The 24,110-nt window shown below is 41.3% G+C and overlaps 2 protein-coding genes across 4 annotated transcripts; one reads left to right on the forward strand and one right to left on the reverse strand.

Annotated features, from left to right (window-relative positions):
* The first annotated feature begins 5,393 nt into the window (after positions 1-5,393).
* On the forward strand, positions 5,394-7,031 carry LOC146990334 (gonadotropin subunit beta-1-like). The gene is made up of 2 exons (XM_085773164.1): positions 5,394-5,650; positions 6,760-7,031. The coding sequence occupies exons 1-2, from the start codon at positions 5,492-5,494 to the stop codon at positions 6,961-6,963; spliced, it is 363 nt and encodes a 120-aa protein (XP_085629290.1). The 5' UTR covers positions 5,394-5,491; the 3' UTR covers positions 6,964-7,031.
* A 5,902-nt stretch (positions 7,032-12,933) lies between these two features.
* arl14ep (ADP-ribosylation factor-like 14 effector protein) lies at positions 12,934-21,012 on the reverse strand. Of its 3 annotated transcripts, none has more exons than XM_085771897.1 (6): positions 20,792-20,981; positions 16,696-17,196; positions 15,681-15,876; positions 15,453-15,581; positions 14,051-14,091; positions 12,934-13,414 (listed from the first exon to the last, which is right to left on the reverse strand). In XM_085771897.1, exons 1-6 carry the CDS (start codon positions 20,860-20,862, stop codon positions 13,186-13,188), a joined length of 1,167 nt encoding a protein of 388 aa, XP_085628023.1. In that variant the 5' UTR covers positions 20,863-20,981; the 3' UTR covers positions 12,934-13,185. The 3 variants fall into 3 exon arrangements, with proteins under 3 accessions (XP_085628023.1, XP_085628018.1, XP_085628027.1); XM_085771892.1 differs by lacking the exon at positions 20,792-20,981 and adding an exon at positions 17,454-18,811; XM_085771901.1 differs by lacking the exon at positions 16,696-17,196 and having other exon boundaries at positions 20,792-21,012.
* Between the last annotated feature and the right edge of the window lie 3,098 nt (positions 21,013-24,110).

The following is a 24,110-nucleotide window of genomic DNA, read 5'->3' on the forward strand; positions in this document are numbered from 1 at the left end:
CTGCAAAGACAAAATGTTACGTCAGCTACTAAGTCATTCAACACACATTTCTTATTAAAATGAAGCCTTTCGAATATCTGTAGCTGCCAGGTTTGGCATCTCATGTCAAGGGAAAGGTTAAAAAAAATAGAAAAAAAAGTGACAGTTGCTAATTTACCTCCCAATGTTGCCTTCTAAAAAAGTCGTAATGTAGAGCCAAAAGAACGACTGCATAAAGAATCTAAAATGAATGCCATATGAAAAGAAAATTTCATAAACCTTAGCGGGTGAATTGGCCATTGATAATAATATCTGGTGAAAAATCAAATGTTCAATAACATTAGCTGCGCGCTGCCCTCCACAAATGTGATATATACTTCATTAAAAATGTCATTAACATTAGCTGGTAATTTGGCCACCAAGGTTCTTCTGAGAAGATACAGTGAAAAACTCCATGTTACATAAGCTGCCAAATTTGAGCATTAACATACAGTACATTTTCTATTAAAATTAAATCTACCCAGTCACTAGCTGCTAGTTTGGCCTCCAACAGTCTGGGAAAAGTAAGTTTGCACTTAAAAAGATAGTGTTAGCTTCTAGAAAACAAGACAAGTATGAATCTACAGACATTTAGGTTAGCATTAGCTGCTACTTCTGCTGCTAATTTTAATTTTGGACATTTGGACATTTGGACATTAGCCTAGTATAGTTGAACTCTCTGGAGTATTTGAGCATTTTGGATGTGGTGGTCATATGTTGTAGGTTATGCCTTCATCTCTGTTGCATTTCCAAACAGTCCATGTAAAGTCGGCAAACTAATTTAGTTAAATCTTTAACAGTATAACTTTTCTCTCTCAGGATTTAACAATTGTAAGGTGTTACAATGCTTCCTGTCATTATTAGAGACTCAACATGAGAGATCAACATGCTAAAAGTAGACAATCAACACCGGAGCAGAAAATTCAGCAATAGTTCTTAAGAAATAGCAATTTTTATAGAAAGCATTTCTATCAAACTGTTAATGCAACACTGTCTTATGTCCCTATTGTTGCTAAAGGTGAGAGAGCTGTGAAGGTCCTGCCAACTCTGCCCACTTCCATCTACAGGAGAGGGGGGAAGTCTTCAGAGCCACCACTGAGGAGTCCCACAGGTCACTGACTGACATGCAGTCTGTGAGTGTTCCTTCTTCACTTGTTGTACACATTTGTACTCATTCATACACTTAATGACTAGGATGGTAATTTAGAGCTCAATTATTTGAGAACAAACAACAAAGTGTGGACATGAGATATTCAACAGACTGCAGATGTGCTAATTAAAGAGATAAAACCACTAAAACCACAGATATAAAATCGTGCAGGATGTAATAATGGCGAGAGAACAGAAGGCAGTGAGGAATCAGCAGCAGCTCACACACATAAACACACCTACCACCTACTTCAACACGGAAACATCCAGCACAGTCACCAAACAAAAGTCTTGTCCTTGGCTGTGCTGTGGAGGCGTTTGTTTAGACCCGATAGTGGGAGGGGGTAAACGTGTGTGTGTGTGTGTGTGTGTGTGTGTGTGGGGCGGGGGGGTGCAGTTCGAGTGTTTTTGCATGCGACACAGTGATTTTAAAGGAATCTGTTTCTGATAGTGGCTGTGATCACAAAGTGGTACAGTAGCAGATGGAGCGGCAGAGGAGGCGAGGCTCTGTCTGCAGAGATGGGGAGCAAGGTGTGACTGAGTGGGTTTGTGGATGTTGTCAGTCCTGTTATGGCCGTGTTTACGACGTGTTGATTAAAAGGAAAAAGCGTGAGGATTCTGTTCCAAGAGCTCAAAACCAATGACCCGTGACTTAAATTTGTGATGTCAGCGAGATGTACAGCTTGGCACTGTTTTATATGTGGCTTCATATAAAGCTTGTTTGAGCTTTTGCACCCAAAGGAGATGTTTTATAGTAGTGCCTGGAGTTATGAACCAGAAAATCATTTTGGGCGCTGAAATCATCACCTCGTCCATCATTTCCAAATTGATTCCCAGTGGACGTTAATGTGAAATCACAGGGCAGGCCCTCTCTCTTGTTCTGGCTGTGGGAAAGAGGAATGCGTCGCTCACCTTGGTGTATTCTGCGTATTGTAATGCTTCGTCAAGTATTGTTTTCTCTTAGCTCGGTGCAGCACAAATGAGCTATTTTTAGGACCATAATATTGACATGTACTTGAAAGTCTTATACCTGCCCTATCCAGATTCCAGGTTGACTGTGAATAAGGTCTTTATGGAATTTGCATATCAATGCAGTGCAGGCATGGATGCAATGGTTTTTTAGCTCCATACTTAATAAATCAATTTTCAGTACAGATGCGCTCATTTTAAGAGGAATTACCAGCCGTTACGCAAACTGCTCAGAAAATGACTAACGATGTGTTCCTCTCTGAATGCGAGATTAATCATTTATGACTGCCGTTCATTAAGGACAGAATGCATGCTAACAATGATGTATTTCGGCTGAGATTTCCTAAAGGAAGCGGCGCCTTAGAGGGCAGCGGTGACACTCTATAAAAGTCCTTGTTAGGCAGGTATGGCAGTTTGGTCCCCGGTGGCTGCAAGGGCAGACGGAGCAGCAGTTGGATGAACTGTGGCTCCTGCCCAAGTAGTTATATGCCACTGTCACTGCAGCCTGTCCAGCTGGTGGTGCAGTGCTAACTTTTTTTTTACTGAATGCAGCAGAAGACTTCCTTTAAAACAGGCAGGAGCAGACGTTGAGGCTTCGTTTTATGTGTGCAACAAAAAGGGAAAAGCTGTGGTGAAGTTCACTTTTAGGTAATTGAGACTGAGACTTTGAGACAACATTGCATGTATCCATTTTTTTTAAACATATGCTCACAGTATGTCACTTTGCAGAGTCAGATCTATAGACAAAGCTTCAAAACTCTGTGGCTTAAACTAATGTGTAATACTCTGATAGAGGCATAACATGTTCTTTGACTTTTGATATTTGAAGTACATTTTGCTGATACTTAAATGCAGGGCTTTGATCTGTAATAGATTATTTGTTCGGCTTGGAGTTGCTTCTTTTTCCACTGCATCAAAGCAAAAAGTGAAATGCACCTCATTAATTATATTAAAAAAAATGTTACAGAGAAACTTTGGAGGGATTCATTCTGATGGATTATTCACACAGATTTCTTCCTGCCGATGAGCCTCCCCGCAGTTTTAAATGTTGATGTATCAGTTTTTGGATCATGTACAGAAAAAAAAAAGAAAAAACTCTAAGCCTCTGTGGGAAACTTTTTTGACTTTGGCATCCTACGGTGTTAGGAACAAAAAGACACTCTGGCGTCGTCTTTTTTTGGATACAGGAGTGTTTTGAATCTGACTCCCAAGATGAATGGGCTGAAAGTAGCTCATAGATTGGACCAATATTCACTTAGATGCTCTCATTTTTCAAAAACCAAAAAGCGATGTCATAATTTCACATTTTTCGGTCAGTCTCTGGTATTGATGTGTCAATGTACTGGAGAGCATTGCTGCCTTTTAAGTTATGGAAAAGATCACATATAGCAGCATGGCAAATTAATTAATGATACTTGTGTCAGTGTTTTCCCTCTCACTGTGGGGGCAGACGCATGTTTACAGTCCTGTGGTCCATCCGAGCCTTTCACTCAGGTAACCCAAACAAGAGCTCTGAAGATTCTGCGTGGCTCCTCCTGGTGTGTAGGAGGAAAAGGCCTTGAGCCACGGGCCTTCCCTGAACTGCTGAAGGGAAAGACACGAGGATTCGCTTTCAAGTCTTAAACAGGTATAGGAAAAAACCAGCAGCGAGCCAAGGCCGAACGGATTAGAAGGATTTATGAGCAACACTATTTAAGTAACAGAGAGGACAGTTGCAGGTGGACAGCTGCTACAGATGTTGAGGGAACAGGACGTGCAACTGAGGTTCAAAGCAGCAGCAGCAGCAACAAGGTACGTCGTCTGTTAACTGATGTTGACTGATGTGGTTTAGAATAATTAAGGATTTATTATCTTTAAAGAGAGGAGAATTAGATCCTCTCATGCTAGTTTTGTCCAGATAATATACTGTACTGTATGTATCTACTGTAGAGATTATGTAAGATTATGAAGTCTACAAGTCTACAGCCCGTCTACAATACAGTTATGAAAAGCAGGTACATTTCTGTTTGTGGCGTGAAGTTATGGAATGCATTACCTGATAAAATACAGTAAGAATGTGCTAATATATATATTTTTTAAAAGGTACAAAGACATGATGATAGATAAATACAGACTTGCTCTTGGGTAACCAAACAATGGAGAGCAATGAGTATTATAATTATCACTACTTATGAAAGGATAGATGTATGTATGTATATGTTTGTATCTATGTATGCAAATGTATTATATACCTACGCATGTATGTGTGTGTAGGTGTATATGTGATACATACGTTTGTACGTAGGTATGTATGTATATGCTTCTTGTTTTGATTCGATATGTAAGAAAAGGGGGGGCTATAGTTTATGAGCTGAGGCTTCTGCCCCTATCCTTTGGTCGTGACCAGAGTTTATACTCTCTGAGTGACACAGAAATACAAATTTCATTCATTCATTCATTCATTCATTCATTCATTCATTCATTCATTCATTCATTCATTCATTCATTCATGTGTATATGCAGGTAACTGTAATTTCCCCCGAATTTTTTTTGATTGAAGAGTTTAACTGGAAATGATCATGTATCCCTAATCACTTTTGCTCTGCTGATGTAGTTGAAGGATATTTTCTAACATGCATCCTGATGGACGTGTCAGTCAAACTACATAGCGACAAGAAGATGAAACATCTCCTAACTTACCTCCAGTACAGATGTTCTTTGGGTTGATTTTTCGGGCTCCATCTCTGGATTGTCCTCCACCATTTGTGGCATTCAGTCCATATCATATATAACCCACAGAACACACTATAAAAATGGAAATCCTTGAGATTGTAAACTGGAGGACATACCTAGCATGTTGCCTTAAGAAAGACATGATGCTGTCGAGTTGGAAAATGTTATTTTAAATACCAGGAGCAAAACAAATGTAATTCTCTTCACCTGAGTTGTATTGAGGTGGAGGCAGACGTCCTCCTCAGAGATGGATGACTCTTAACTTTGCCAGTTGAAACCAGAACAAACCGCGTGGCTGTGTAGGTGTAATTTATTTAAACCAACCCTTTAGGTCCTGGTAGAAAATCTACAGCATGAATAAAATGGTGAAGATGAAGAAATGAATTTCACTGAATAAATCTGTCACAGTTTTTACAGAATGTCCTTTCTTGTTAGATTTCAATAAAGATTATATGACACATGATTGATGTCACTTCTAGTAGTTTAATAGCAGATTTCCAAACTGACGTCTGAATGTGACCTGTAGATCTGTTCATCACTTTCAGCCACATCAACTTGTTGGATCTTCAGACTTCAGGCTGAAAATCTGACGTGAGGCCTGATCCCCTCTTGTGGCAAGTGTCTGCGCTGCACCCAGCAGAGGATGCAGCTGGTTGTCATGGCAGCAGTGCTGGCAGTCGCGGGGGCGGGGCGGCGCTGCAGCTCCAACTGTAATCTGACCGACGCCATCATTGAAGTGGAGAGCTGTATCGGCAACGTGGAGGTCCGCACCACCATATGCCAGGGACAGTGCTACCATGAGGTGACTCTAAACAGCATCAGCACCAGCAGCGCTCGAGTCCTTCATAGTAACTAACTATCACAGTGTCAATATCACTGGGACAAACAGCACTGGACAGGTTAGATGAGGAAGGAGGTTTTTCCTTAAAAAACAAAACTCAACAACAGTTTAAAGTTTCACACTATACACAAGACAGGAAAGGACACTATTGAATCATATGACAGGACACAGAGAGAGACATGGGTAAAATAGTCCTGTATGAAACAGAGTTTTCATTTTGTAATTATTCCAGTTCAAAAACAGTTCCCCACAGAGAGAGAATCTTTGAAGGGGGAACCAGTGTTACGTAACAGGAGGGAAGATATGGTTCATACTGAAACCTGACTGCTGCTAGTGTGTGTTTTTTAAACGTCTGCTAACTTTGGTTTAAATGTGTCAATTAATATATAATAATAAATAAAAATAAATTAGACTTTTCCAGAAAAAGGAAAAAGAAAAATCATAGTGAAACCCAGACTCTTCTCAGATTTCGAACACGAAATTAAAAAAAAAAAAAAGATGTTTTACTTAACCCTGCTTTCTGCAATAGCTCTCACTTACAACCTTTACCGATTTGAAAAACCCAAACAGTAACATAAGTCCTGAATAACCTGTTTTGTTGCAGTTGCAATTTGTTCATCTATTAAAGACCTGCTGAGTAAGTAAAGATTATAGTGAGTGATAATTCAATACTTTAAATGTCAAACAGATTTTTTAAATCCATTTTAAATCATGCTTTATCACCCCCTCATATTTACATATTTTAAATACTTTATTTAATTTAATTATTAAAAATATTCATCTTTTAAAATCTATTGTCATTGACTTTTCTATAGTATTTTATTTCTCATGTACATCTTTGTTTTTAATATTTACATTTGATCCATTATTCTTCCCTGTATCATTAAGTTTGACTGATTTGCCTATTTTGTACAGTTACAGTGAAGACTGCAGCTGTCAGCCGCGTTTTATTTACTTAGTTTAGTTTTTAATTGAAAGTTTGAGCTTCCTCTGGACAACAGCTGATCATTATTTCACTTTGTTTTCCACTGGTGAGCAACTGAATAGTGTTTGTGTCTTGTTGCTGACAGGACCTGGTCTACATCAGTAACGGTTACTGGCCGGAGCAGGAGACCTGTAATGGGGAGTGGTCCTACGAGGTGCAACACATCCCAGGCTGTCCTGAGGGCATCACCTACCCCGTGGCCAGGTCCTGTACGTGTGCTGTGTGCAACAAAGACCACATGTTCTGTGGGCGCTACCTTGGAGACGTACACCGCTGTCCCTCCTACTAACCCACTATCCATCCCATCACATGTACTCACTGACTTGACTTGGAGCTGAAATAAACAGGCATCAGTTACTGGTTGAGTTTTGTCTTTCTTTCTGAAGTGACATGATCTTTTTTTTTAAATTTGTCTTGTCTTTTTAATTGAAATTGTCGTTCAGGTGATATCAGCAGCACGTTCAACCCTCTCTGCTCTGGTAGTCAATAATTTGTCGGCACAGAGGAAACGATAAGATGTCGTCTGTTGTTGAAAACAGAAGTGACTCTAAAGTCACAAGGCAAACTAGAGATTTAATGTCCCACCAGCAGTTTCCCTGTTTGTCCGGACCAAGGTGTCTGACCCCTGGACTTCTCTACTTTTTATGCAGAGAACAGGAAAACAGCCGACCTCTCGACCCCTCTCCTCCTTTGTGACAGGTGCTAATGGAAATGTAGAGTCTGCTGTCCACGGAGAAGCTCTGCTGAAGTGTCAGTGGCTCTGTTCAGCAGGCGGAGGCTGGATTTAGACAGAGTGTGGTTGACGATGCCAGACGTTGTTCAGGTGTAGCAGAATTAATGTCAGGAACTCCGTGTTTAGGACGTGACCGTACGCAACATGATAAATGAATATTGTATCAACAAGAATGTGATGGTGGCAGGCCTGGTACATGTTTGCACTTCACACATTGATGTTTTGGGGAAATGTGTCTGTGAATGTCAGATGACAGGATTGATGCTGCTCTTGTCATAAATATAAAAATTATAATGATAAAGCTTCAGGAGATGGCTTAGCTTAGCTTAGCTTAGCTTAGCATAAAGGAAGCAGGATAAATAGTTGTGGATCAGCAACATGTTAAGTTGTGAGCTTTAGAGGTTTGGAAGAGATCTTGGAACTTGAAGAGTAAATTACCTGGGCCAATAAGGTTTGATAAAAATGTAATTGTTTTACCATGATATTTAATAGACAGGAAAATGATATGGAGCTTCTAAGCAAAATATCAAACTCTTCCTTTAATGCATGTGTACAGTTCATTCTGTCCTTTTGCACATCAGCTGCAGAACAGTCATTTTCCAGCTGGTTGTTAATCCTTACCATTATTACATTGTGTCATGGTGAATTATTTTCTCTGTAATACAGGTGGAATAATACATGAAATATTCTCTCACTTGGTGCAAATTGGTACGAACACTGAGCAGTAAAACTGAGTGACTGCTCCTGGTCTGCACCACGACACTGTATTTATCTCACACCGTCACATGGATGAATTTTGTTTTAAAATTCAGAAAACTAAACTCACAAGTGTACAGAGGCAGAGCTATTGGACACTGGCTTTTCAGAGGAGAATAAGAGGATGAATAAAATCAGCTCCCTGCCCCTAAGTCCACTGGAGACTGTCACTGCTGCTGATACAGTCTGGACCGGGTTTGTTTTTAGCCGAAGGTGCAGCATCTGAGTGGTGTGGAAACCAGAGGCCCCTGCTCATGACATGAGGACTAACTCATTATCATGACAAGCTGTTAATTTGATGCCTACTACACTGAGAAGACCTCCTTCACTTTGGTCAGCATCTAACTCAGGTTAACAACATAAATCTGCGTTAGTGTGGTGAATAACTGTGATTGAGAAAACCATTGTGCTGTGATTTACTTTACTATTTAATGTTTGCTCCGAGGCTCAACAGTTACAACCCTGTTAGGAGGGAGCAGGGCTGGACCGTGTTTCACAGTGACATGAAAAAAAAGTGGCTCCAAATTATGAAATATGAATTCCTAAGGAGAGAAAATTAAAAGAACATTAAGAACACACAGGTCTTATAGTATGTGCAATGTTATGATGGTTTAGCTGTGCCTCTTTTTGCTACATTGCACGTTTTTTTGTCTCATAAATGGGTACTGCATTAAATTGGTATTAAACCTTTAAGAAAGTTTGGGAATTCACAAGACACACTGGTGAAACTCAAAGCTGCCAGAAGAGATATATTAAGATTATAGATGAAAATGTACTTTATTGATCGCGTGCTGGGAAATTATTGTGTTACAGCAGCAAGCAGCAAGCAGATACAAAAAGAAACAATTTGAGTAAAAGTATATACATAACCTAAGAAAAATATATACAAATGAAAAAAAAAACATATTCTCATTTTTTATTCCTAGTAAAATCCGTAATCTCCAGTGTTAAACTGCTCCTCATAGGGAGTAAACTGCCTCTGTGTTCTGTCCCAGTCAGAAGATAGTGATACATCAATGTGATCATCACTTGGAAATCGGTGCAGTGATTCAGTTCATTCAGGTCATAATCTGATCTTTACTGAGGAAATTCATCTTCAACGTCAACGTTACAGCCAGTGGTGCAAGGGTCAAAGCCACAGAGCCCCAGCAGGTGCAACAGTCAATGAAATGATGAATGAGAGAACATAATGAAACAGAGTGATCAATGAAAGAAGAGGCTGGAAGAGAAATAGGATGTGGGGAGATTACAGGATTGTTGTAGCACAGAAGCAAGCTTTTAATGAAGTAATGACGTCTGTACTGTATTTCAGTCTTTGTGGACTCAGGCTCTGCAGGTTTTGGTCGTTTGGTGTTGGCTTCATGTTCCAGCCTCAGAGAGAGAGAGAGAGCTGTGATGGCCTCATTACTTTGTCTTCTCTGTCAACATCCTGAAGGAGCTCAGACCTTTTCACTCATGTTCATAGATTTTACTTCAGCCTTTAACTCTACTCAGCTCCACACGAACACACACTTACACACACACACTCTCAGCTCAATGCCAAACACTGCAGGCTGGATATCTGCTGACAGATTTCAGTCTGCTCAGGTCACTGGTGTCCTTTAATAGCAGCTTGTTTTTATCCAGCTGCTCCCTGGAGGTTTGTGCTCTCTCCTCTCTAATGACTGCTGCAGCCAATATTTAGATAGACATTTTATCAAGTTTATAGACGAGTCTGTCGCGCTGCTTCCTCTGCTGGAGAGAGGGAAATAGACACGGTCATGAAGTGGAAGCCTTTGTGTCAGGTTATGATGGATTCTTCACTAACTGCTGCTAAAAGCACTGAGGGCTCTGCCTGGCCACATGAATATGTATATCCAGGAGAAAAATCTTTTCATTTGGCTGGAAGTTATGTTCCTGAAGTAGTTTGAAGCGTCCACATCTGGCCTCTTGTGTTTAATGTGTGAATGAAAGGTAGATTAAACAAAAATCTGACAGCAGACAACAAACTACTAGCTACTAACTATGCAGTGTAGCCAAACCTTAGCCGCAGGTCCTTTTCTTTTTCTTTTTCTTTTTTTGTGTGTGTATTTTTTCAGTTTTTTTTGCCTTTTTTTGATAGTTCACTTGAGAGAGACAGGAAATGCGGAGGCAGAGAGAGGGGGAATGACATGCAGCAAAGAGCCGCCCGATGCGGGACTCAAACCGGTGCAGACTGTAGCGTCTGCATATGGACCCTTTTCTGTCATTTTGAAAATGTAAAAGATGGAAAAAAACACACACACACACACACATATATATATATATATATATATATATATATATATATAATGTATATTGACGCCTGTCTCTTTAACGCATTATAACCATAAATATAATGAGTTATAATGCAGTTATAGCACTGTATAACTATAGTTATAAACACTCATAAATGATCATAATGCTTTCTAACAATAATCATTGCACACTATAAAGCATTTTATGGATTGAGTCAAAATTGTTATAAATTGACTATATATATATATATATATATATATATATATATATATATATATATATATATATATATATATAGTTTAAAATGTAAAGGGAATGTGTCATCTGTAACTTTATGCCTTTTGGAGATCATTTTATCTTCCACTTGCTTAACTGTTCAAATTAACAGAAGTTTTGACCAGGGGTGCCGAAACTTTTGCATGCCACTGTACATCAAAGTGGGAGTCAGTCCAATAGTCAAGATGTTCCAGTCTGGACCGGCTCACTCTCCCATCCCCGGCAGGACGTCCTGATACTTTTACCATAGTTAACAGTAACAGTGAGTGATCAATATTCCTGACGGTCAGCATGAGAGAGTGGTGTGGAACTGGAGCATTCATTTTGTCACTGGGGAAATATTTTAACTTCAGCTTAAATATAGTTTCTCAGCTGCTGTGATGAATGGTTTGCTCTCTGCACCCATTGACTTGGTTTCATAAATATTAATGAGATTCACCCCTTTAAAAATGAGCCAAAATGCATTCTGAAGACAGCCGCAATGGAAATAAAAAAAAACAAAAGAAAATACAACAGAGCGGTTCCCCGTCGTTTATCAATACAGCAGGTTTCGCTGATTAATATAGAAAGCTGACTGCACACCAGGTTTGTGCAAGCAACTTCCACGCCATTCAAAAACAATAAATAGCCTACACACTGCTGTAATTCTTCACTGTTCCCTGGAAACAAGCACAAGATATGGAGACAAAGCAACGCGGGAGTGCATGACACTTGACCTAGAGCTGAGGCCAAGGACGGCAGGATGTGTATAAATGAGACATCACTTACTGTCAGGGCAGATCTGCAACTCTTTCTCTAGCCAGCACGGTGAACTGCTGTGTCATGCTGCTCACCTGCTGCCGCTGGCACTTCACTGTGAAGGGCCAAGTGACCAGAGGGGCCCCTAGTGGCTCCACAAACTATAAAACTCACATGAACAAAAACAACAACTGGCTGCTGAATTTCTAATGAAAAAAAAAGTAAGAAACAGCGCTCCAAGTTTAGACATTGATTTGCCACACAGACGTTTCGGGTCTAGCCCTTCCTCAGTGTGATCTGGCAAAGAATACACAGCACTCGCAAATAAATCAAGACTGACGCAGCTTGTCCATCACCACAATAAAAGTCATGAGTGTTAGAGTCACATGAAACACAATGGAAAAATCATGAAAGAAATCAATGAATGAAATAAATGATAAAAAAGTGAGCAAAATGATGAATGTTAAAAAAACAAAACATTAACAACAAAGAAAGTGCTGATAACAATGATAGACATTGATAAACAAATGTAATGGAGTATGAACAACTCATAAGAAACTTGTGAATAAAATGTCTCAGTTGAAACCTTTAGGAATCTGTGTATCTAATGATGAATCCAATATGTCTCTCTCTGAAGCAGGATCTTATTCCTGTTAACCACCTAGTGTGTTAACTGTTAACAATACCCATATAATGTAGGTCACTTACAGTGTGTATATGTACTATGACTATTAAAATGTCTAGACCCGAAATGTCTGTGTGGCAAATAAATCTCTGAACTTGGGAGTGAAATAATCAGAAAACAACCATCTGATGGAAATAAAACATTTATTCAGATCTTTAAAAATTAATGTCCTCGCTTGTTAAAAGTACGGTGGCCCTGAGAGCTCAACACACTGCAACAGAAGAAAACACATGTAAGGACACTAATGTGTAACTGAACAACACACAACAGGCTGAGGACATGAAAATACTTAATGCCAACGAACAGTTTGCAATAATATGTGAATCATGTGATTTTAACATTGTAATAAACCAAACAAACTCACCTTAATTTAGGTAGGATGGCATGGTGGTGAAGTGGTTAGCGCTGTTGCCTCTCAGGAAGTAGCTTCTAGGTTCAATTTCTGGGCCTGGGGTCTTGCTGGGTGGAGTTTGGTGCATGTTCTCTATGTTTCTGTACAGCCCTGATCCTGAACAACCAAGATGTCTGAGTGTAGACTATGGAGAGGCTCTAAGGCTTCAACATTACAAAGACCACAATAAAATGTGTTTCAGTGTCAGTGACTTGATAATAAGCTATACAAAGAAACAGCTTACTGTTTGTATGACTTCAACAATAAACATGCTAACAAGTTGAGTTAAATAAAAACTGGGAGGAGGCGAAGTGTTGGAGCTTCACTTGAAACTGCTGGACATGAAAACAGATCAGATGAGATCGGTTTATTTGTACGTCTCTAGATGATACAGGAAATCAAGAGTGCAGACATCAGGTATTTGAAAAAAAGCTTTATTAACACAAGCTGGCGAACACAAACATTTTAAATAAAAAATGCACATCCAGCATTCATCCTTTCTTTGCTCTGCATAATTTTCTACCATGGGCAGTATTTTTGCAAATCCTGTTGTAAGTCGTTGTAGTGGAACTTTCCTTTAAACAGAATGGTTGTTTTGAACAGCCTGACTGGGAGCTGGACTGATGGACAAAACTTTTCTTCCCAGAATCCCCCCCTGGTTCATTTGAAGCGCTGCCTAAATGGCATACTTATTCCGGATGATCTCTCCACCCTCCACCTCCACCTGCTCGTACAGCCACTTCCTGTCACAGCGGCATTCCACTCCGCACTTGCGTGAGCCGCACTCGGGGCAGGGGTAGAAGCAGCCCATGCAGTCCACGTCCAAACAGTCACACATGTCATTGCCGTTGGAGAGCAGTCGACCTTTGTTGTCGTACACTCTGCTCTTGGCTCCGATGTTCTGCCTGCAGGGTGTGGAGGACAAAAGCCATGTCAGTGTTTGAGCCGTTGACTCTGAGAGAGAGAGAGTGACCACAGCTGAATATAAACCATCCCGCTGTAATCTGCATCTACCACACTCTGGAAGTCACTATTAACATAATGAGGCATTCAGTGAGGAAGGGCAAAAACCTGGGGACACTTCTGTCTTTCACTTCATTATGAAACAATGTTCGACTCTGGTTTCAGATTTAGAATAGTGGAATTAACCAACGCGGAGCCTATAGGGGGAAAACCCTGCCCGCTGCGAGCGCACGCAGTGTCACATCTCATATTTCTGCTACTTTCCAAAAACCAGAGAGCCACCAGCCTCCACCCTCCGCATGCTGTGATTGGCCGTGCTGTAATTAAACCATTAATCCTTTAAAACTGATGCACTGTTGCACAAGTCCAGCGAGGCCCACATTACTCCGTCGTTCCCGCACAAAGCCAACTCCAGGCTAAATGAAACGGCAGTGTGTTTTATCTGGAATGGACTACTTAGTGTTTTAAAGGACACTCATTCACTGCACTGAGATAAAGAGGTGCAGAGTCATCAAGCTCAGCAAAGATGCTATGAGAACAGAAGAAACACACACACACACACACACACGGTGTCCCACCTGTCAGCCAGCTGTTTTCCTCCACGGCCGCCTCGTCCACCCTGAGACGAAAACACATAAACAGTCAGTTATCTTTACAATAGGTTATATATTTGTTATATATAATTATGAGTAAAAAAATTACATTTAAAACACTGATATCTCTGACAACAAGAATATTTATGTCTTACATATACATTTAGGTAAGTTAGACCTCACCAGATAAAGCATTGAAATTAAGTAGTAGTCATAGCCATCTGATCCTTTATGTTTTTGTCTGACAAACAGTGCTGCTTTAAAGTTTGTGAACCTCTTGAGTAGTTTAGATTTTTCTGTTTGTTTGTTTTTTTTCTAATTTCATTGCCAGTTTTTACATGTTAATCAATTCCATGTCCTTGTTTTGAGGAAACTGTGTGAGTAGCCACCAGAGTATGTGCATAAGTAAGTGAACCCCAGCTGCACTGGTAAAGTCAAGTAGGTAATAGACTTATACAAGACTAGAAAGTTTTGTAAGATCTGTAAGGCAAATCATTTACACCACAACTCATTTCAGAAGTGGACTGCCATCAAAACTTTCACCCAGAAGCACCAGAAACAGAATGAACCAGGTAAAGGCCAACACACACATCATCCCCGAGAGGTGGGAATGGGATTAATGTACATCTATCAACAATCAAGCGAAAAATGCTCCAATCTCCGTTCTCTGGTCAGAATTATATTGCCACAATCACAGGCAACATGTTGAAAGTTCACAAACTTTCAAGCAGAACTGTATATCATAATTAAATGTAAGTTAAAATTGACATGATGAATATTGCTGAATTATCTATCATTATATTAATGATAACATTTGTGTAGGTACAGTTCAATAAACTCATTGTCTGACAATGATTTTCACTGTTTAAAGGGATAGTTCAACATTTTGGCAAATTGGCTCATTGCCATAATCCCTATAGTCATAGCAGTAGGTTTGTTACCTTTAATTGTCGGTGCAAGCTATTTTTAGAACGGCGGAGCGGAGCGGCAGGCTGCTCAGAGCTACGCTACGGAGGCTAATGGGATTTCTTGGTTTCCCTGATCAAACTCATCAAATACACAATCCAAAAACTCCAAAACGCTTCTAAAAATAGCTTACACCGACAATTAAAGGTAACAAACCTATTGCTAAAGCTATATACTATATACTATAGCGATTGTGGCAATGGGCCAATGTTGAACTATCCCTTTAAGTATAATAAATTGAGGTCAAAGGTTCCAGTTAACAGCAAATTCACAGCAAACTTCCTCAAATGATGACATCGGGTTGTGCTTTGCGTTTTGTGCACTTTATACAGTAAACAAGTGTCTGTGTTTGATGCTGATGACCTGGTGTGGCACTTGATGAATAAGATGAATACATAATGAACAGTCACAGAAAGCTCACCCTCATTCCTCCTCTCTTCTCTCGGCGTAGATTGACTGCCTCTCTCACTCTGTCTCTGTCTGCTGCTGTCCCCATCTGATTTGCGACGTTGGTCTCCTTTGGTATCACTCCTCTTTTCCGCAGTTCAATCTACGGAGGTTTCACAGTTCAGTTAATACACAGACTGGTTTTTGAAAACGATTTAATTGCAGCAAAGGAAGAATCTATGAAATGTTTTGATCCTAGTACCTTTGATGTATCCTGTGGCTGGGTGAATATGGTGGGCACGGCATCCTCCCTCAGAAACTGTTTGCCGTTGTAGTCCCTGAAGCAGTCGGTCCTGAAATGCTCCGAGCAGAGGCAGGTGTTGGCGGTGGGGATGAAGTTCTTCATCCCCAGGCTGTGCACCCATTTGCTGGCGAGTTGAGGTTTGCTAAGTGGAAACCTGATAAACGGGAGAGGAAAGAGATAGTTTCAAGTATGTAAGTATTATCAAACAGCATGACAGACGGTTATGACTGAGCAAAACCATAATTTATCGCATGTTTAAAGCACAGGTATTCATTGTTTTAACACAGCTGATCTGGAACTGACACTACAGATTAGACGAGGAACCTGGCGATAATTTCAAGATGCACCGATCCAGCTTTTTCTGTCCCAATATCTGGGCTCAGCGTATCGACCAATACCAGATACCGATCCGATACTACTGTTGAATGAAGGAACTGTATACATGGCCATGTGGAAGAGAGTGAAGGCACCAGGCTTGACATAAACATTACTTTTCTAACTTTATTCAAAAAAAAAGATCAAACAAATTATCCATCCATCAATCCATCTTGTTCTGCTTATCTGGGGCCGGGTCGCGGGGGCGGCAGTCTGAGCAAGGACGCCCAGACTTCCCTCTCCCCGGACACTTCCTCCACATCATACACTTATTTATTAACAAATACACAAATAACAAATTGTGTATTAGCAGTAAAAAGAAATAACATCTATGTAAACATTTGGTTTAACAGATATTCAAAATCCAATATAAAACATAGCAGTGGAAACTGAACAAACAATTGGCTAAATGAACTTGGTCAAAAATACAAAAAATAAACAGCAGTAACACTTACAATTCCATGTAAACATTTATTTCAAACAGATCCAAACATAAAATGAAGCAAATGAGAACAAAAAAAGGAGCTTATCACAATTGTAACTAACTTAAAAGAACATTTTCTGCTCACACCACTAGTAACCTGCTCGAAATACTCACTTCAGCAGCAACGGCAGGTTCTTTCTCATGAAAACAAGCATTTCTGCTCTCTCTGGTGTAAGTCTGTTTCTCTTCTCATCCACAGCGTTGGAGGCTGTGCTGAACAGTCCCTCACTTTCTACGCTAGCGCAAGGGGCACAGAGGTACTTTACGGCAGTGGCGGCGAGGTCAGGAAACCGACGCCTGTTGACCGCCCAGTACTGGTGTGGGCTGTCTGAGGCAGCGATTGTTCTCTCAGTAAAAAACTCATGCACTTGGACAGAAGTGCGTGAACTGCTGGCTGGACCGAGTTCCTCGCACTCCTCCAGAATCTGATCAAATTCGTCCATGAAGCTGCTCTTGCTTGGAGGTGGTGGTGCAGCTTCCAACCGAGGGGCCTTTTGTGCTGGCTCTGAAGCAGCCCGTCTTCTCGCTCTGCTGCCGCTCCTCCACTCCTCTTCCTGAAGTTCCCGAGTCAGTATGTCTTTGCCGTGCTTTGCGGAGCCTGCACTGGTGAAGTATCTGAAACAAATATAAAACATGGGTGAAATTATAGGCCATTACTGACTTGCACACACAGCTGCTGTATGAAAAAATAATAATCTAATGTACACATTCATAATAACTAATGCATAAAAATGATATCTTATGTATATAAGTGATATATTTACACTAACTTTATATATACACAGTACATAATGGCATCTTATCACATTCAAATGTGTACACTACTGAGTGTTGGATGGAGATAATGTAATGTAACAGGTTTACTATCTTACCTGTCTTTATATCTGGGATCCAGCAAGGTGGCAAGGGCGTACAGGGGTTCATCTTCCACAGTGTTGAAGCGGATGTTCACAGCTTGTAGCAGGGTCGTTTTCATTTCTTTAACACCAGGATCGGCCTCCCTTTTAGCCAGGATGCGCCTGAGGACGGTGACGGCCGGAATCACATCAGCGGTGGAGGCGGTGGGTGAGCTGATCTTTCTGGTGAGCTCTTCAAACGGGGCTAGGACGGCCATAGTTTGTTCCAGCAGGGCCCACTGGCTGTCCGTCAGTGTGGTAGTGGGCAGGTCATAATCAGCTTCGTAGGCACACAGGGCCCCCCTCTGCTCCAGGAAACTCTCTATCATCAAGTATGTGCTGATCCACTGGGTCTCCACGTCTTGTTGCAGGCGTTTCGGTTGCATTTGCATCTGGAGCTGGAGGTCATGGAGCCGTGAATATGCGAGTGGAGAAAGTTTAAAATGCTCCAGCATCTGTCTGCAGCCTGCAACCACCTCACTCACACCGGGCTGTGATAACAGCCCCTCGTTGACGACGAGCTGCAGTGTATGAGCAAAGCAGCCTAAGCTGCGCACTCCTATGTTTTTCATAGCTTTTCCCATGTCGCTAACGTTGTCCCTCAAAACGACGTGCACTTTATTCAGCGGGATATGCCACTGATCGAGCATGTCCCTTATAGCAGCCGACATCGCGTCGCCGGTGTGTTGTCCGCGGAAGTTTTTGGCCCGCAGCATCGCGCTGTGAGGCGAACAACTCGTGTCCAACCAGTGGACGGTCAAACCTAAAAGTGTGATGGGACACACGTCGCAGCTCCAGATGTCTGTTGTGAAGCTCATCCATTTCACATCCTTCAAGTCATCTGATATGTGTTTGCACACCTTCTTGTACAGCTCAGGCAGAACCATCTCGGAGAAATAGTCCCGAGAAGGTAAACAGTACTTTGGCTCAAGGCATTCAAGGAGGCGGCGGAAGGCTTCGTTATCAACAACAGAGAGCGGCTGCGAACCCAAAACAATGAACTCCAAAACCTTCTCTGTGATGTTTGTTGCTTTCACGCTGTCGGCTGGAAGTCTGTCCGGTCTTTGCAGCCAGGTTTCCACCACAGTTACCGGCTTCGGTGTGTTTTCTTGCTTGATTTTATGTCGTCCCGCTTTCAGCTCTTTAGCGTGGCACGTTTGGAGGTGCCTGTTTAAGTTAGTGGTGTTGTATTTAGCGATGTTATTACCGCCCCTCGAAATGTCCTTGTTGCAGAAGCTGCACGTAGCCAGCGGACTAGTTGGCGTATTGAGCTTGAAATGCTTCCAGACGGGTGACTTGAATCTCTCCATGTTGATCCCCCGTCCGGGTTGTGTTGCCCCTCCGACGCCGCGGGTGCTCGTGCTGCAGTCACGTGACATAGCAGCGTCACAGACAAAGGGTCCACGTGAATAGATCGGCCTCGCGGATCGGCCCCTGCTTATCCAAAACCCGATCTAGCTGTTTAAAGCATATCACCCAGACGATACGGATCCACATAAGTTCAAAAATAAAATGTTTCGGCGTTTCGTCCAGACTGAAACGGCGTTTTCGGGGGGTTGGAAACGGGTCCCAGAGTGAGAAGATCTGAACCCACCGCCCCAGAGTTTTCCTGTGGACACCTCACTGATCTTTTGTAAACCTATGATGTCATTTCCCCCACAGCCCTGACCTGTAACCCGAGACACACTGGTAGATGTTACAGTTTATCGACCTAATGTAACACAATAACAAACCTAGTTGACTACTGTCGGTCCCTCGGACACTGCGGCTGAATCGCGCCAGTAAAATCATCACCAATCGTCATATTTGCACCGACACAACTCCCAGTTAACATATTAATCCACTTGTGGGTGTTTGGAGTTTGAATACAGCGGGGAAGCTTTCTGTCTCTTTCTCTGTTTTTGGTGTTTATGTGTCGCAGCGATACAGCGCCACGCAGGCCTGGAGTATGTAAGCATAGGTTACTGCAGCAGCGTTTTGACGAAATTTGGGCGCATGGCGTCTGTCCGACTACCCATTTCTCCGACCATACATTTCTTTATTTTGGCGTCCATTAGTCCGACCTCCCATTTCTCCGACTTAAGTAGCCCTAACCCTTAACCTTACCCTAAACCTAACCTTAACACTGTAGAATGGGTAGTTGGAGAAATGAGCTGTCGGACTTTTGGGCAGTCGGACTGATGTATGCTCCCCCAGAAAATGTCTGGTCGTGTTTACGGAGAATTATTTTCAAAACGAACAAGAAAAAGGTCGTTTTGGGTGAAGCTCCGTTTTCGTGTGGAGTGGAAAAGACCTTAGTCAATATCGGATATTGGATCGGTGCATCCCTACTTTTAATCAATCTCTGTTGAATATTTCTTGTTTGTTTTTTTTATTATACATATATATTTTTTTGTTTTTTGTTATTGTTTTTGGAACCTATTATTCTTCCTGTTTGCGAGAGCTTTTAATGTAAAATTTCACTGTAATTGTCATTTTTCATGCTTTCTCCGTATAAGAAACATAATGTTATAAGAGCTACATGCAATTTATCATTTTTCATGTAGGAAGTATTCAAGTGAACACAGCTCTCTGAGGCATGGACCAGAACACATAGTTTTGCTGTATTAACAGTTGATGTTTTCATGGGTCTTGCGTTCATACTAACTTTTTTTTTTTTACGAGTAGCACAGTGGCCCCTACCTTAAAATTTTAGGAGTGCAAGCAGAAAAGTTAGGGGCGTAAATCAACTTGCAAGGCAAATATTCGCATTTACTTTTCATTCATGACCATCACACACATTGTTCTGCCACCTGTTATGACAAATAGCAGATTGTCCCGTCCACATTTCACCATTTAGGGGCCAGTCTGGAGCCCTGCCCAATTCATCACAAAGGTACAGATCTAGTCACATCAACGTAATATTGTCATTTTCTCAAGTTTCATATTCCCTGAAAGCTTTATGTTCTCTCTATCTCTCCTATGCTTCAGTGCATCATGGGTCTCGGTCCATGGGACACAGTCTCCATCGGGAACTGGATTATTCAGCACATATCCAGACTGATGCCAGAGCAGCTGCCACATGAGGTCGTGGTGTGTTTTCACAGGGAGTTAATGGTGTTACCGCTAGCTCTGAAGCGGTGGGTTAGCTTGTAGCAAGACCCGTGCATTTAGGTCAATTATAGGACTTTATCTCCAAAGTAAAACCTGACACTGGTACGCTGACACGGACATAATTATCCACGAAGGTTATTTAAAAGATAAGTGGTAAATGTCTCTTTTGTGCTCCGCTTGCTAACGTCCAAACCAAATCAGCTGCGTTGTTGAAAACTCACCTGTAAAATCGTATCTCCGACCCCTTCACGAATTTATTGTTGCAGGCGATAGCCGCACAAATCACAGGCATGGTGTCTCTGTAGAAGTCGTGTGTATATGACTGAAAACAGAGGCAGAATCTCGCCCGGTAAAACCACTGGTTTGTGATTGTTTTCTATCGCCTTCTTCTTCGGTGTTGCTAAAATCTGTATCCGCCTCAACTTCCTGTTTTACCCCGAGTGTCTGCCCCCCCTAGACTGTTCTGCCCCCCAGCGGCGGCCCCCCGCAGCACAGGGGGTTTTACTTTTCAATGAAAAGGGGCTGTGTGAATGAACAGCCTTCACAAACCCCTGCTGCTGGTTTACAACATTACACGTGGTTTCTGGTCATTTGAAAAAAATAATGTAATTTACACCACTGAAGTACCATAGCAGTTTAACACTTAGTGTAAAACTGTGATGATTTCTTGTAGAGGGTCCATTGTCAAAATGTGATACAAGAGTTTATACTGAGCTCATCTAAATAAACCACCACAGCTGAGCTGACACACATTGGGGCCAGTACTGGAGTCTCTCCGGTGTTAACCTGATATGTTTTAGAATACACTTTAATGTCCCACAGGGGAAATTTGTTGTGGACTCAGTGCATGGTAAAAAAAAAAAAGCTGCCTACATAAAATACATAAATGACAGTTGACATGTACACACACACTCATGACACACCCAGTTCAGGGTTAAAAAGATTAAAAAGTAAACAAACAAACAAACAAGCATCAGTTATTGCACATCTCCCAGATAAAAAATAAAAACAAGAGTTATTGCACACCTCCCAGGCCTCAGCGTACACCATCTACAGAGCTGTGTCTGCCTTCGTCTGCTGCGTGAATCTTCCCAATTATATATAAATAGGAGCCTTACAGTTCAAAGAGGACAATGTGGGGGTCAAAAGGAGATCAGCAGCAAATGTTTGGCCTTAGCACTTATACAGGTTAATGTGATCATGGCAATACACAATGTTTTTAGCAGCTTAATAAATAAGAAACGTATTCTGAAAACTGAGTTTTATGCTTTAATTGTTTGTATATATTGTGCTCATTTTTTGTATAGTGTCAAAATTGCTCCCAATAACCTTTTTGTGTATAACATACAGAAGACCTGGAACAACAATAGGAGCAGGCTGTGGCTGAAACTGATAGTTAGCCCTATATTCATTATCACCCCTATTTTTTATTTATTTATTTTTTTCATTTTAAGAAATCAAACATCAGATAGCATTGGAACTGCCCGTCTTTATTTAAAAAAAAATAAAAAAATGAATAGGCTACATGAAAGAGTTATATATTATGACTTATTAATCATTCGATTAATCAAAATGTTTGCCATATGGGGCAAACACAAGGACAGGTTGTAAACAAGTAGTGTAAGGGGTGGGAGAGTGCAGGGCATGTTGAGATAAATATTCAATGGCATGAGCATGTATACAGATCTAAATATAGTATACAGCCTGCTTGAATTTACATTTGACCAGTCATAAATGACACATGATACACTGGCAACACCTAATAATAACCACACACTATTAAGTATAGATTCATCAACGTTATTCCTACACTGATAGTAACCTAATTATAATGCAAGTTATAAGTTTTAAATGTTTCTAAATACTATGGCTGATAAAACTATCAGTATTTATAATTTAAGTACTACAAACCAGTTATTTAGGAAATATCAGTGGTTCCTAAGATAATTTATAAATTGTAAATAATTAACAGATTTCTTAGATATACATTTATGTTGTAATGTAGACGTGTACTAATAGTGAGTGTTTTATAAACACATATTGATGCTACAATTCATGAAATTCAGGTAGCTTATTCTTGGTAGTTACTTTATAGATTTTTTTTTGATTTTTTTTACACTCATTCAGTTAATTACACGTCACACTCTGACACCACTCAAATAACTGGTTTGTAATTGATAGGATTTGCTAAATCCAATAATACAACCCTTAAACATATTGTAATACAGACATTTATAATTATTTACAAATGACATAGGTACCAGTTGGCTAGAAATATAGGAGGAATGTTTTTTATTTTCATTATTTTTGATAAAGCTGGTTTGCACATGAACACAGCAGAGGAGGGCAGACTGAGTGTAGCCCGCTCCCCGCGGCTCTCAGCCTGATGAAACCCGCTTCCTGCTGCAGCCGCAGCCGCAGCCCGAGTCAGTACCCGGGGGCCGCCGGATCACATGACGTGAAGTACGCTGGTTCGTCTAGCCAGCTAACATGCTAGCTCTAGTTGTCAAAGCCGCTGTGAGGAGCCACGGGCGGACGGAGTAACTGGCCCGCCCTGCATAACAAGTAGTGGGGGAAAACCCGCGTCAAGTCTCTGGCAAGTCAATGTTTGTCTTTTCTTACCGAGCCTGTTAGCCGTGTTAGCTCAGCACAACTTGTTAAAAGGGAGTTCCTGTCGAGTGCGGGGGTGTCGGGCTAATGTTACCCATATTGGCCTTGTTTGGGTCGACCATGAAGCCAATGTTAGCCAACCCTACGTTAACACCTCGATGTCATTTTTCCACCAGAAGTGATTGGTACATTTAATGTGTTGACGCCTGCTCCGTCTACAGTTCGAGCTTGTAGCTATCAGCTCGGTCGCCCACCAGGTAGGCTAACGTTAACTCACTGCTCGTTAACTAACTCGGCTAATGTTAGCTGGTAACTCTCTAGTCAAAACAACTACTAACTTTAGTCGTATCAGGCAAATAGCAACCTTCAACGGGTAAGCTGTCACATGTGTGGTCAGGTGTGCTCTTTTTAAGTGTTTACATAGCTAATGCGGTTGCGAAATAACGTTGTTGGTGGTTAGTTGACAACTACCTAGCTAACCACTGAGGCTAATTCAGCTTGTGCCAGACAGGTTTTACACCTTTTCCTTAATGTGTGCTGGGTCAAACCAAAGCTGTCACTGGAAGCCCTTAAATAGCCCTGCTCCACCAACACAGGTGTTTTCACTTATTTGGCCTGATTAGTCCTCTATGTGGACGTGAACCCACACACCATCTGTTGCATCTGCTGTCAGCGCAGGTTGGCCTACGTACAATAGTTTTATTAGATGGGTGACCTCACTCGACCTGAGGAGAGGTCTCCAGTCAGAAGAAGTGAAAACACTGGGTGGATCTCCAGGGGCCTCCCTTGAGCAGTGAATATACAATGTGCAACTTCTTCTTCCATTATACTTTTGTGTGGGAACATTATCCGTGGAGCCTGAGACTGCAGAAAGCACTGACTCTTAGCTTTCTCACCAGCTTGTTGCTGAGTAGGGCAGTCCATTTTTTG

The sequence above is a fragment of the Trachurus japonicus genome, chromosome 3, assembly GCF_045865225.1.
Source record: "Trachurus japonicus isolate A0001 chromosome 3, Traja_1.0".
In the NCBI taxonomy this organism is placed as follows: domain Eukaryota; kingdom Metazoa; phylum Chordata; class Actinopteri; order Carangiformes; family Carangidae; genus Trachurus; species Trachurus japonicus.

What these genes read in the sequence shown, in the direction of transcription:
- LOC146990334 (XM_085773164.1), top strand. Translation starts at nt 5,492, where the DNA reads ATGCAGCTGGTTGTCATGGCAGCAGTGCTGGCAGTCGCGGGGGCGGGG. An exon ending in AGGGACAGTGCTACCATGAG is followed by an intron (nt 5,651 to 6,759) that starts GTGACTCTAAAC and finishes TGTTGCTGACAG; the next exon opens with GACCTGGTCTACATCAGTAA.
- arl14ep (XM_085771892.1), bottom strand. Translation starts at nt 18,787, where the DNA reads ATGGAGAGATTCAAGTCACCCGTCTGGAAGCATTTCAAGCTCAATACG. An exon ending in AACCTGCCGTTGCTGCTGAA is followed by an intron (nt 15,877 to 16,695) that starts GTGAGTATTTCG and finishes CCCGTTTATCAG; the next exon opens with GTTTCCACTTAGCAAACCTC. An exon ending in AGAAGAGAGGAGGAATGAGG is followed by an intron (nt 14,092 to 15,452) that starts GTGAGCTTTCTG and finishes TTTTCGTCTCAG; the next exon opens with GGTGGACGAGGCGGCCGTGG.